Source organism: Pan troglodytes, chromosome 7 (assembly GCF_028858775.2).
Source record: "Pan troglodytes isolate AG18354 chromosome 7, NHGRI_mPanTro3-v2.0_pri, whole genome shotgun sequence".
NCBI classification, from domain to species: Eukaryota; Metazoa; Chordata; class Mammalia; order Primates; family Hominidae; genus Pan; species Pan troglodytes.
In genome coordinates, this window is record NC_072405.2 from 15,585,748 (window position 1) to 15,599,678 (window position 13,931).

Consider the following 13,931-nt stretch of genomic DNA (forward strand, 5'->3'; position numbering starts at 1 on the left):
CTCCCTATGTTGCCCAGGCTGGTCTTAAACTCCTAGGCTTAAGCAGTTCTTCCACCTCAGCCTCCCAAAGTGCTGAGAATATAGGCATGAGACACCATGCTCAGCTTGTGTTATCAGTAGTTTTTTCCTCTGTTGCATCATCAGTGCAAATGTTAATATAATGAAACAAAGGAATAATATCTTAATGTTATCATAAAAATAGTTTTGACTTTGTAGATCCCAGCTCTCTGTTCTAGGTCATGGTGCTTATTCATAACTAACGCTGATGCTAAGGTGCGTCACGTGTGTTAACAAGGCAATTTTTTAGGTTCTCTTTACTTTCTCAAGGCCAGAATTGCGATTTCTTTCAGCACTGCTCTTTCTCTAGCACCTTGCGACCTCTACTCACTTTGTTGTGCTCTCAGTCCCTAGCAGCTATTGCCAAATAAGCCTCAGGGGTTTTGTCCTGCACAGGTACAGCCCAGCCCAGCCATGTGATCCCTGGGGACTCCTTCACAGACATCTGGGGCCTGCTCTCTGCACAGATCCCTCTTCTCTAGTTTCCCATCCTGCAGACTCCAGCCAATTCTTCTGCCTTGAGTTTGGATTTCTGTCTTCTCAGTTCAGTGTAACCACCATGTTCTGCTTTGACTCTTGTTGTGTTTATGTGGTTGGCAAATTGTGTTAGGCAGAGAGTTGGGTGATTATGGTACCCATGTTGTGAGTTTCTCTTCTTTCAGGGATCACAGTTTACAACTGCAGCTGGCTACTGCCTACAGTTAGTTGCTTCATCTGTTTTCTCCAATTTCATAATTGGTTATGTCAGAGAGGGAAAGCTAGTCTGATACCAGTTACTCCATTATGGCTGGAAACTAAAGTTTCATTTAAAATTTTTATCGTTACGTTTTTATTTCTAAAAGTTCTGTTTAATTCTTTTATACATTTGCCTTATTATTTTTTATAGTTTCATCTTTTTTAGATCTTTCAGCTTGTATTTTATTTTATTAAACACAATAAGCATGGTTCTTTTTGTAATACATGTCTTGTACCTCTGATATCTGAAGTTTTTGTGGGTCTGTTCTTGAGTTGTCTATTTCTGCTAGTTGTAGGTTTTGCATTTTAGATTATTTATGTACCTCATTATCTTGGCTGTGCACTGGACATTTTACCAACTGTTTATTTATAGGAGTTACTGCCAATCTGGGGCCACCTTAAATCAAATTCAAGGCTTTAGATATCGTAGACACCCAAAGTTTCCAACCAGAGCTATAATTCTGTACTAGGACCAGTTCACATCTATTTTATCCTCATCCTGAGGTGTCACCCTTGTTGTGTGGGGAACAGTCTCGTAATAGTCTTTACTTTTGGGGGCCTCTGGGCTTTTATTGCTCTTCCCCTGATTCCATGAGACATTGAAATGACAGATTTTATTTTTCTTGATCAATAATTGCCTTCAGAACAATGACAGCTTCCATTCATGTTTACCCTCTAGATTTCCTTTGCTCTTCAGTTTTCAGCTGGTAATTCTTTAACTGTCTTGTTAGCTCATAGATGATTTTAGAAGTTGTGTTTTTGTTTTTGTTTTAAATCTAGTTCTGTTCATTGTTTACAGCCTAAGGGTAGATTTAAATAAGCTACTCTGCCATTACTGAAAGCAGAAAATTGTGCCATTTAAATTCTAATTTAAATTCAGTAAGCCATCCTATATAGGGATAGCACTGGTTACTTGAATTTTCTTTTTTTCTTTTTTTTCTTTTTGAAGTGGAGTCTCGCTCTGTCGCCCAGGCTGGAGTGCAGTGGCACAATCTCAGCTCACTGCAAGCTCCACCTCCCGGGTTCACGCCATTCTCCTGCCTCAGCCTCCCGAGTAGCTGGGACTACAGGCGCCTGCCACCACGCCTGGCTAATTTTTTGTATTTTTAGTAGAGATGGGGTTTCATCTTGTTAGCTAGGGTGGTCTTGATCTCCTGACCTCGTGATACGCTCACCTCAGCCTCCCAAAGTGCTAGGATTGCAGACATGAGCTACTGCGCCCGGCCTTGAATTTTCATAGTTAGTGTTAGTGGTAAATCAACTTCAGATAATTTGAAAAATAAAATACATTAGCTTGACTACTTTTATGCTATAATAAGTAATGTGTATTTTGGATGAAAAGATAAAAGAGTTTTTTAAAAATGTATAATATATAAATATATACTGTATTATTACTGTATAATATATACTGTAGCATACTATATATGATATAATGTATACTGTATAATATAATGGCATAGTTTATGCCATTATATAATATTATACCATTTTAATATACATGTTTCTGTAGAAGAAATAGTGCATAAACGCAAGGATCTATCATGTTTCAGTTTATAAAAATAGTTTGTCTCTTAAAGCTCATGTGTATTGGTAAAGAGTCTTATACATTGAAGGCTGTACTATAGTGAAAATTTAGTCCTTTGATATTTTTCTATAAAATTAAAAATTTTCTTTGCTTAAAAAATTCAAGGAACTTGATCCTTTATGTAATCCTATTTTTGAAACTCAGTCTAATAAATGTATATCTCTTTATTCTTAAAGCGTTAGATGCTTATAATTTTAAAGTAAAAACTTCCTAAAACATCTTCTGATAATTTACTCTAAAAAGCTTCCTACATTTTTAGCTTGGAAAATTCACATTGTTTCTATGTCTTGTGTCTTTTAAAATTAGTTAATAATGCCTGCAGTTAAACACAATTTATTATAATAGCACTTTGTAATTTTCTAGGAATTTAACAGAATGAGTCTTTGTATAAATGTAGAAATATTTTGTTTTTATTTGCAATAATTATGCAAATGCTTAACTTTAATAGTTTTAAAGGATGAAATGAAACAACATAGCTAAAGTAATACCTGCTGAATTTGGCTCCCTGTGGCTGAATGCCTGTACCAGAAATGGGAAAATCGTGTGTTCCTCTTGGCATAGCTCATTTGAAAATGGTGTTTGAATTTTGTGACCCAACCTTAGTTTTAACTGTCTTGTTATGCCAGCTGCTACATTTTCTCCGCCCCTCTTACCTCGAAAGGAGATGAATAGAGCTGAGATGCATTAGTAAAACAATTAGAAATCACTTACTCTCTGGAATTTGAGGTTTAATAATGTCCCAGTGGTTAAAGATAGTATAGGGGGCTTTGTGAATGGCCATAGTACCCTTGAATTTATGTACTGAATGTTACTCAGATTTTAGTTTCCTTCTTTTTCTTTCAAACCTTACTTTGTACATTGTTGGTGTATTTTGGGAACTTTGCTTCAGGTATTTGTGCTACTTTTTAAAAATAATATGACAGTGTATCATCAAGCAATGTGCTACTTTTTAAGAAAAATCTGTTTTATATTAGTGTGCTATCAATGCATATTGATTTTACAAGATGAATTTCTAATTTTATTTTGTGTTAATACTCACATTTTATTATTCTCTTTAATGGCTCAGAATGTTGAAAACAAATTTTGAAGCATCCAGAATTGAGTCTTAGATGACACCACTTTGAGTACAGTGTGGCATTCTTGAAAACTATTGTTACCTTTGCCTCATGTATATGCCATTCTTCTGGTATTAGAAAATAGTCCCACGTAAATCCCCATAGAGAACAGTGTGAAGGATCAGATTTGAAGGCACTTTAGGATGAAATTGTATTTGATAAATCGCTTGGGGAATATTGTAGTTTGGGACATTTAAGAATGTATCTGACAACCTTCAGTGCTCCTGGTCTCAACTTTTGGTTTTGTTTGTTCTTTTTAAAGAGTGAAGATAAATGAAAACCTTTCTGTTATTATTTTTTTCATTTTGATTCAGAGGGTGGGAGAAGAAGAGATTCTATTTGAAGCAGCTGTTTTTTATTTTTATTTTTTGAATATTTTAGATCGTAATGCTTCAGGTCTTTGGCTATAACTTTAAAAGCATTATCAGAGATTTGAGACCGCTCCTAAAATATGTAGAGATCACCTTATCAAGTTTAGCCCCTTTATTTTAAAAGTCGTGAGAACTGAGGCCCAGAGAATTTCTTGTGTGCCCTGGCTCAGTGCTTCTCAAATTGTCTATGGTAGAGAACTGGGTTTTCTTTTTTCCCCAATGCATGACAGACCAATAATTTTGTAAAATATAAATAAAAAGAAGTACTGGAGAAGGTAATTTTGAAACAACAGACATAGTTCTAAATACCTTCAGTTTCAGTTCTTATCTCAATGTAGATGGATTGTAAACAGGTCTGGGAATGGAATTTTATATAATATGCTTTGTATAGCATAGACCTGGGAATGGAACTTTGTATAATATGCTTTGTATAGCACAGACCACATTTATATAGCACTGCCCAGGGTCAGGGGTCAGCAAAATGGTCCGTAGGCCAAACCCAGCCTATCTCTTGTTTTCATATGGCTTGCAAGCTAAGAATTGTTTATATATTTTTTAATGGTTTTTTAAAAAATCAAAAGAAGAATATTTTATAAATTTTATAAAATTTAAGTTTCAAAGTCCTTAAGTAAGATTTTATTGGAATGCAGCCATGCTCATTCATTTAAATATTATCTGTGGCTGCTTTCGCACTATAATGGTAGAGTCGAGGGAGGGATGAGGACCCTTGAACAATGCAGGGGTTAGGACCGTTGAACAACGTGCAGTTTAAAATTCGAATGTAACTTTCTCCCACAAAATTAATAGCCTACTATTGACCAGAAGCCTTATCGATAACATAAACAGTCAATTAACACTTATTTTGTATGTTATATGTATTATATATTGTATTCTTATAGTAAAGCAAGCTAGAGAAAAGAAAACATTTTTAAGGAAGATAAAATGTATTTACTATTCATTAAGTGGAAGTGGATCTCCATAAAGATCTTCATCCTCATCATCTTCCCATTGAGTGGGCTGAGAAGGAGGGTGAGGAGTGGTTGTTCTTGCTGTCTCAGGGGTGGCAGAGACAGGCACACTCAGTGTAACTTTTACTGAAAAAAATCTGCATATATGTGGACTGATGCAGTTCAAACTTGTGTTATTCTCAGCTACAGTTGAGACAGAGACCAAATAGTCCGTAAAGACTAAAATATTTACTATCAGGCCTATTACAGAAAAAGTTAGCTGACCCCTGCCCTAGAGCAAAGCATGGAATTAGTCGTCACTGGTAGAGTTGAGAGTACACATTTTAACATGTGCTTTAAATATTATGGTGAGCTGATGGGGATTGTCATGCTCCCTGCCCAGCACCTTTGCATGCCACTTTATGTTCTAATTCAGTCCTCCTGGCAATCTTGTAATCTTGTATGAAAGCTGGATAAGTTTAGACCCCTGCTAATCTAATGAGGGGTTAGATACCTTCTCCTAAACGTCTTAACTTTACTGAGTTTTTAATTTTTAATTCATATGTGATGAATGAAATATGGTTAAAAATTTTCTAATGTGAATTTTGTTATCAGCATCTGGTTTAGAAAGTTCAGCTACTTCTTTCCTGTTGCTACATTACTTTGCTGTAGATGTGTCTGTGTTCAGGTCTAATTAAAGAGATAGGCATGGCCCAAACATATTTAGAAAACATCTATTTCAAGTAAATGTTTACTTCTTTTAATGTCACCTAAAGTACAACAAAACTACAACTAAACTGTAATGGCACATTTCTATTGCAAAATGGGCAACATATAGTAGTTAAAATACGGGTTAAAATGAGAAGGATTGAGGTTTTAGGTGACTTTGGAGAAACAGTCAGACTTTCACTATTTCACTTCTAGCACTCATTAAAAACTACAAAATGAAAGCTCCCATCATATAACTGTCAAACTCAGATAAAAATATTCATTTACTTCTTGTTTAAAGCAGGTTCTGAAGTTCCTGAAGTATGCAGTTAAACTCTGCTTTTCATGGTAGCTATTATTTCTTTTGTTTTCTTCCCCTTTGCATGTGATCACTCAGCAACTAAATAAAGTTAGAGATAGTTATCAGCTTGCATTTGATACTTGAGTCTGCTTTATGATAAAGACCTTTTATAAGCCAAATCTTCACATTAGAATTTCTTCCTGGAATTAAAAAAACATGTTGTTACAATAGCTGTACCCATTATGATGAAAGAGTAACCACACTTTGCTATTGTGGCACTCGCTGTTTTATTCTACTGACTCTTGAATCAGTTTATAAACATCTGGAAAGCAATTATGTTCATTGTTTGCATTCACATAGGAAGTAATACAGAAAGGCTTTGTAAGATCTCACTGCATCTTCTCAAGCCATAGCTGGTTTTTATTGTCCCAAGTCTGAAACTCCCTAGAATGTAATGTATGAGATGTACAGGCTCACCTTCCTGGCAGCTGTGTCCTAGTTCTGGATAAGGCTGTTGTTTGTCCATTATAACAAAGCCATTGATTTTATGGCTAATGCATTAAAGGAAAAGGAAGAGCTTTGTAAACAGAAGGACTTACTGCTTGGTAATGTGTGAGTATTACCTTCCAAATATTGCTAAAGAATGTATGTGCTTTAGCATGGAACTGTCATGAATGAATGAAAATTTGGGACTCATCAACGGTAGTGCCTCATAACTTACAATTGAATTTTACTTACTGGAACAACTTTTTAATACATTCATTGATTTAATCATTGTTTGGGTAGTATTACAGCAACAGTCTCCTCCTCTCCTGCCCTCTCCACCCTCCCTACGTATACACACCACATACCAGATGTGGCTGATAAATGCTTTGGATTAATATATCTGGATTTTACTTAGTGATTTTTTCTTTTGTGGGAACCTCCATATTTAAGAATTCCCAGTAGCTACTTTTTACCCAACATGGCAGGCATTACATTCATGCCTTAGGATATATTATAGTGATTGAGTTTCTGTTTCTAAACATTTTTGATGGAAAGAATAAGTATAAGAGGCAGTTCCTTTTTGCAGCTCCACTCCAGGGGACCAGGGTTACACACATTACTATGTCTGTTAAACTTCTTGGAAGCCATCCAGTATGTTATGGTGAGTTTCATGTGCAAGTGGTGAGCCACTAAAAGGCTTGCACAGTATTATAACTATTCTGAGGAGAGGAAGCATTTGGAAATTCAGCAGTAAAGCAGCGACAGCAACAAGCAGCCACAGTGGTAGTAAGGAGAGGGCAGGTTCACAGTTGGCATATTTCACAGTGTGAGCCAGCGAGCACATAGCTTCCCATACTGCTGCTTGAAGGAGGCAAACCAAAACTCTACATTGCAAGATTTTTCTAGTTTCATGTTTATGATGTTAAGTCATGTGATAATATTGTACCATAAGTTGCCAACTTCATTTCACTCTAGAGAGGCTCCTTTGCTGCAGTGCTTTTTTGCTTTTTTTTTCTTGAAAGAGAAAAAATTTGTGCAATGTATGTTTATGCCTACACCATGCCGAGACGACACTTACCAGTAAATAATCTCTGTATCCCCGAGGTAAGATATTGTTTCTGCTTTCCCTGCACAGTGCTGCTGCAGCACGGAGCTGATCCAAACATTCGGAACACTGATGGGAAATCAGCCCTGGACCTGGCAGATCCTTCAGCAAAAGCTGTCCTTACAGGTAAGAAGACAGAGAGCTACCGAATGATTATATCTGTGTAACTCCTTACTTGATTTTATAAAATCTTGTTATGCTGAAGTTTTCTTTTCACTGATGAAGCTAAGCAAATATATCTGCCATTATCTACTACTTTATTATTGATTTGATATCTGTCTCATTAATTGCTATGCTGTCGTAAGCATAAGCAGTAAGGTTGTTGGTCTACTTAGAATGATAGCCTTAAATCATAACATCTTTTACTCGTATTTTAGTCATTTTTATGGTTTATATCATAATTTTTCTGTATCTCATCCTCTCAGTTGTTTAAGACCTTTACTGTTGAGCAAGCAAGGGCATTTATATTACTATAAAAGTAGTTTTGATTGGAAAGACAACCTGCTGCCTGCTGCCTTATTTCTTGGATCGATAGTTAAATAAAATATGCCGCTGCCTCTCCCTTGCCGCCCCGTTTATACTTTAATCATATGTTTTCACTTTTACCATGATAGCTAAGTTATTTTTAACTGAGGCGTTTATTATCTTTTTACTTCAGATAATGCAAATTTGTGACTTAAATATTAGTTTTATTAAAGCAAATGCCAAGAACCAGCAAAGAGGAAATGCTAGAATGGAAAAGGTCTCTCATAATAATATAGAAAATAGTGCTCTAAGTGTTTTCATTGATCTGCATTCTCAAAATGCTGCATTGGATCTATTTTTGTTTTTATTCTTAGCATCTGAGTCCTGCTGCCTTTGCCCTCTTTTACTTAACTGACCTTCGTAATGAGCCTCTGTCACTGCAGTGCTAACAGTATTGTTTTAGGTTATGTGAAAGTAAATGACTTTTAACTACCTTTTAAATTTGCCCATGGTCGAAGAAAATAAATGTTTTGTTCTTGTTTAAGTTTAGAGTCCATGGTGTGAAAATTTAGCAAAAATACTGAGGTGAAGGGAAAACGTTTATGTACAGAAAGCTTTGAAAATCTATGGAATTTTGCTTAATTACTCTGCATAGAAAAACAACTTTGCACTGTGCTAAAATTAATATAATTATTGCTCAGAGTAATATGACTTTTCTCAATCAAAGATTAGTGTATTTAGTTGCTGGATAACGGTAACATACACTAGAGTAATAAACCTACTTAAATTAGTGTAGATAAGAAATTTAAGTATAAATATATAATTTTAAGTAGTGAAATTAAAATACATAGCCTCGGGCCTGCTCAGATTCTACAGCCTTTCAGTCTCTTAACAAAGCCCTGGGCAACAATAGCAGCTTTAGAGTGGTCTCTGACCAAAGGAGAAATACAGTGCATACTAACAGGGGTAGGTTATAAATGCTGAGCAAGACTCTTTCTATATCTAAATGTCCTCCCTCTGACCTTTCCTTCTCTCCAGCTCTCAACACCCGCTTTGTCCATTTGTTAGATACATTTAATGCAACAACGCTTTTAGATCTACTTTCACTTTTTTAAAAGGCAAAATTTAATATAAGTTATTAACAAGAAACTATATCCTAATTTGTAATGAATTTCAGGGGAGATTATATTGGATGTTGTTAGTTTGGGAAAGAGCTTTGGAACAATCACTTGTGGAGACCCAAGATTCCTGGAGGACAGATATCACATCTACTAAAATTGACTTGAAAGCCATCTAACACTGTACTTTGCTTAGATAGGAAGATATGAAATTCTTGGTCATAATACTGATTTAGAGTCATTTGTTCTTTTCAAGAATATCTCTAGAGTCATTTAGAGTTAATTGTTCTTTTCAAGAATATCTACTTTTTTGGAAATGATCTACAGCTTTTCAGATGTGATTTAAAAGGAAAAGTCTAGTAATATGGTTAATTTTGTTGAAATATGAACCAGTTCTGTTTCTACATTCATGCTATATAATGCAGTGAAATAACACTTAGGTGAAATGTATTCCAAAATGTTTTTCTGCCCATACAGGTTCTCTAATAAGTAATTCTTTCCAGTGGAATTATGGTGAAAGAATTATTTCCAGAGCTAAATTTAAAAGATTAAACATTAATTTTTTAAAAAGGGTTTCTTTTGAAAGGAATGCCTTAGAGTTATTAGAGATCATTCTGAGTAATATGTCATTCTTTATTTTCATGCCAGATGCAACTGTAGTACCCTTACTTACCTTGAGAGTGAAATTTTCCTTCTTAAATATTTTTTCTTTAGGAATTTACTTGCTGCAAATCTCTTTCCAGTATCTCATCGTTTTATGTTATTACTTTTGCGCATTAGCCTAAACTGTGTACAAGTATTTATGTGTTTTCCTTAAAGGCAATTAACAAAGTGACAATCTCTTTTTTGGTTTTTTTTTTTTTTTTTTTTTTTTTTTGAGATGGAGTTTTGCTCTGTTGCCCAGGCTAGAGTTCAGTGGAACGATCTCAGCTCACTGCAACCTCCGCCTCCTGGGTTCAAGCGATTCTTCTGCCTCAGCCTCCCAAGTAGCTGGGACTACAGGCATGTGCCACCACGCCTGGCTAATTTTTGTATTTTTAGTAGAGACGGGGTTTCACCATGTTGGCCAGGCTGATCTCGATCTCCTGACCTCAGGTGACCTGTCTGCCTGACAGTCTCTTTTTATACAACATTTACAAATATTTGACTAATACCATCTTATACATAAGAATACATGTTTTTTAATAAAGCTATACAAAGCAACAGTGTACCCTTAATTTTGCAATTAAGGGACCCTAGCACATAGCCATTGGTTTTGGATAGCACACTTGGGTATTTAAATGAGAAGACTGACTCAGAGAGACTCATCATCCTCTTTGCTGAATTATTGTGTAAGTGAATGGTAGACTTAGAAGAAATCTTGAGGGCTTTCTTTTGTTTTTCTGCTAATAACTGAAGTTCTGGTCAATAAACTGAAGGATTTGGAGGTATTTAGATTTTTTGTTTGTTCATTTTTTGTTTTAAACAAGGGTATGAAAAGTCAAAAACAGCCTATGTAAATGTTATTGAAGAGCAGTTTTTGTGTGTTTTGATTATAAATTTTTTAAAGTAACATACTTTTGGCCTTTTCTTTCTGATTGTAAAAGAAATACATTCATTTGGAAATTGAGAGAAACAGGAAAAGGATGAAAAAGAAAAATCATTTGTAATTTTGCTACTTAGAGATAACATTTTGGTGTACTTTATTTATAACCTTTTCGTCTGTGAGCATCCCACTCTCTTATTTCTCTTTAATCAAATCAGCCTAATGTGTTATAAACTGCTTAATAATACATATTTTTCAAATTTAGTTACATAAATGTTCCCAAAGGCATTAAGTACTTTTCTACAACCTGAGTTTATAACAACTTCATAGTACCCTTCTCTGAGTATATTTTGGTTTTTTGAGCGAATTCCCTAGTGTTTCACATTTAGGTAGGTTGTTTTCAGTCTTTATTCTTCCTTGTGAATTTAGAGTCATTTAATCAATTCTGTTGGAAGTGTGCTTCATCAGATTCAGTCTTAGCATCCATGGACATGGTAGATACCTCTGTTCTTGACTTTGAAGTAAGGAAGCTTTGGAAAATGAGGAGCTTTCTTTTTTAAAAAGGCTGCACTGCATGTGGTATTATGGGAGAGCCACATTTAAGTTAAAGGTGGTTGACAAAGGGAATGTTTGTTGAAGAGGGCTAGAAAGTAGGGTCTTTGTTAATTATGTGAAGGAGATTCTCTGGGCAGAGTGGAAAGGATAGAGGGAGCAGTGGAAAATTGAATCAAAAAAAGAGGTAAGAGCAGATTGAGCCTGAGAGTTTGGAAGAGGATAGATAACCAAAGGAATGTTTGTCGTTGTCAGGACCAAGGATGATGGGATGTAAAGTGAGTGAGTTTAGATGGTCACAGCATTGCTAAGATGGTTGATCCTAGTGTTTTCCTAGTGTATTTAGGGTTAAGGGGATGTGGAAGGAGGATATGTTTGCATTCAGGTGTCTCAAGAATAAATTAGCTTTAACCTGGATTCATTGCACTTCTGTGGAAATCCAAATCTATGATTTGATGGGTAGCCTCCAGTCTATAAGGAATCAGCTGTGGCTCAGGCCACCAGCAATATTGAGGTGTCTGGTGTGTTCTTGCTGAGACTGGCTTAGTAAGTCAGCAAAATGTATCCGAAATCCTTTGCTTTTTTTTTTTTCTGCTGACCACCTCCTGCTGCCCTTCAGATAAGACTAACATCTTTAGCATAACCAGTGAGGACTTAAATGCTCTGTACCCTGACCACCTAGCTTTGACTACTAGATTTTGCTGAAACCAAAATTTGGAACTCTCTCCTTTTTTTTTTGCAACGGAGTCTCACTCTGTCGCCAGGTTGGAGTGCAGTGGTGCTATCTTGGCTCACTGCAACCTCCGCCTCCCGGGTTCAAGCGATTCTCCTGCCTCAGCCTGCCAGGTAGCTGGGACTATAGGCAGGCGCCACCACGCCCAGCTAATTTTTGTATTTTTAGTATAGATGGAGTTTCACCACGTTGGCCAGGATGGTCTCGATCTCCTGACCTCGTGATCCGCTGCCTTGGCCTCCCAAAGTGCCTGGATTACAGGTGTGAGCCACCGTGCCCAGCCGGGCACGGGACTCCTTTCTTTGCCTCACACTTTGTATCCAACCTATCAGTATTTCAGGTCTACCGTACTTTCAAATTCCCAATCTGACCGTTTCTTACCATCCTCACTGCTTTAGCCCTGGGCCACACCTTCATCCTCTGTTTCATGACAGCAGTAGCCTCATAACGGATCTCTCTGCCACTACTTAAACTTCGCTCAGTTCTCTTCACTGCAGCTAGAATGGTCTTACTAAAGCATAAATCAGCTCTATAATCAGAAAATTCTTTAGTGTATTCCCACAGCCTCTGAATAAAATTCAGATTCTTTAACAGTGGCCTGTCCTGATCTGGCTCCTGCCTTGCATTTCTCTGATCTTGTCTTCTACTGTATTCTCTCTTGGTCTCTTTGCTTCAGCTACAGCTGGCTGCTTGCTGCCCCTCAAGCAGAAGAAACCTTATTCTGTGTCTGGGCTAACATAAGCTATTTACTGAAACTGGAACACTTCCCCAGTTCATCAGTTAAATCTCTAGTTCAAACGTCTACTCCTCAAAGACGACTTCTTGTCCCTGGTGCCATCAGCCTACTTGATTTCCTTCATGGATTTATTGGTATCTGGCATTGCATTGTGTTGTTGTTATTTGTCTCAGTAGAATGAAAGCATCACAAGGGTTTGGACTTTTGTCTGTCTTGTTTACTTCTTTATCCCCAGGACTCAAAAGAATACATAAAATGATCAATCAAGTAAATATATCTAAGGTCCGATTACTGATAATTGGGGGCAGCATATTTTCCAGGTCATATAAATACTCATTAACCATTAATTATTTGACATTTTATGCCAATAGTTTTAATAAATTTTTAGCTTCCTAAAAATAGTTTTGAATTGCATATAGTCATATACATTTCTTAAAACTTAAGTGCGTTTTAAAAATGTTTTAATTGGTAAGATGGATGAGGTTTACTGAGTTTTTATCAACAGATTTCTCAGATGGCTCTTATGATTGAGAACATTCCAGTTCTGGAAAGATGAAGCTGCCTGCAGCTGTCACATCAGACATCCAGATGTCAAACTGAGGCCTTATTTTTGCTTTTTTTTTTTTGAGACGGAGTTTCACTCTTGTTGCCCAGGCTGGAGTACAGTGGTGCAGTCTCGGCTCACTGCAACCTCCACCTCCTGGGTTCAAGCGATTCTCCTGCCTCTCAGTCTCCCAAGTAGCTGGGATTACAGGCATGTGCCACCACGCTCAGCTAATTTTGTATTTTTAGTAGAGATGGGGTTTCACTATGTTGGTCAGGCTGATCTCGAACTCCTGACCTCAGGTGATCCACCCACCTCAGCCTCCGTAAGTGCTGGAATTACAGGCTTATTTTTGTTTTTTTCTTTAGGCCATTGTTCTGTTAGTTTGCTGTTTTGCACATTAGCTATACTATAACCTGGCATATTGCATACCATGTGTAATACATGTTTTACTGTCAGACTATATGATTATTTTTCTCATGCTGTTAATCTGAACTTAAAGAATTACTTATCAGTTATTAGAAAGTCTAATTATACAGACTGCATCCTAGAAAATAAACTACAAGCAGAAATAAATCTTACCTTACTTATTAAGAAAAGTTGTATATTTATCTATCTGAATTTTTTTAGGGGAAATTATTTTTATAATAAGATGAATTTCTGATTTTAAAAGATTGCCTTTAGTATTACAGCAAAGGAAGTTAAAAGGCGTTACTGCTGAAACAAAACAATGTGAATACTCATTTTAAATATATGTTAAAATGTTAATTTCTTGACTAAGAAAATTATATGAATAGTTTAATCTTGTATAATTTTGGACATGAGCAGGAAAATTTAAAGTTTTCTAT

At 36.2% G+C, this 13,931-nt stretch overlaps 1 protein-coding gene across 3 annotated transcripts in view; it reads left to right on the plus strand.

The window, feature by feature from the left end:
- The window catches only part of TNKS (tankyrase), a 223,546-nt gene that overhangs the window by 51,954 nt on the left and 157,661 nt on the right, over positions 1–13,931 (plus strand). For all 3 annotated transcript variants that reach the window (XM_016959067.4, XM_001137443.8, XM_016959068.4), the window contains exon 3: positions 7,441–7,536. In XM_016959067.4, the coding sequence (XP_016814556.1) occupies positions 7,441–7,536 (96 nt within the window). The remainder of the gene's footprint in view (positions 1–7,440; positions 7,537–13,931) is intronic.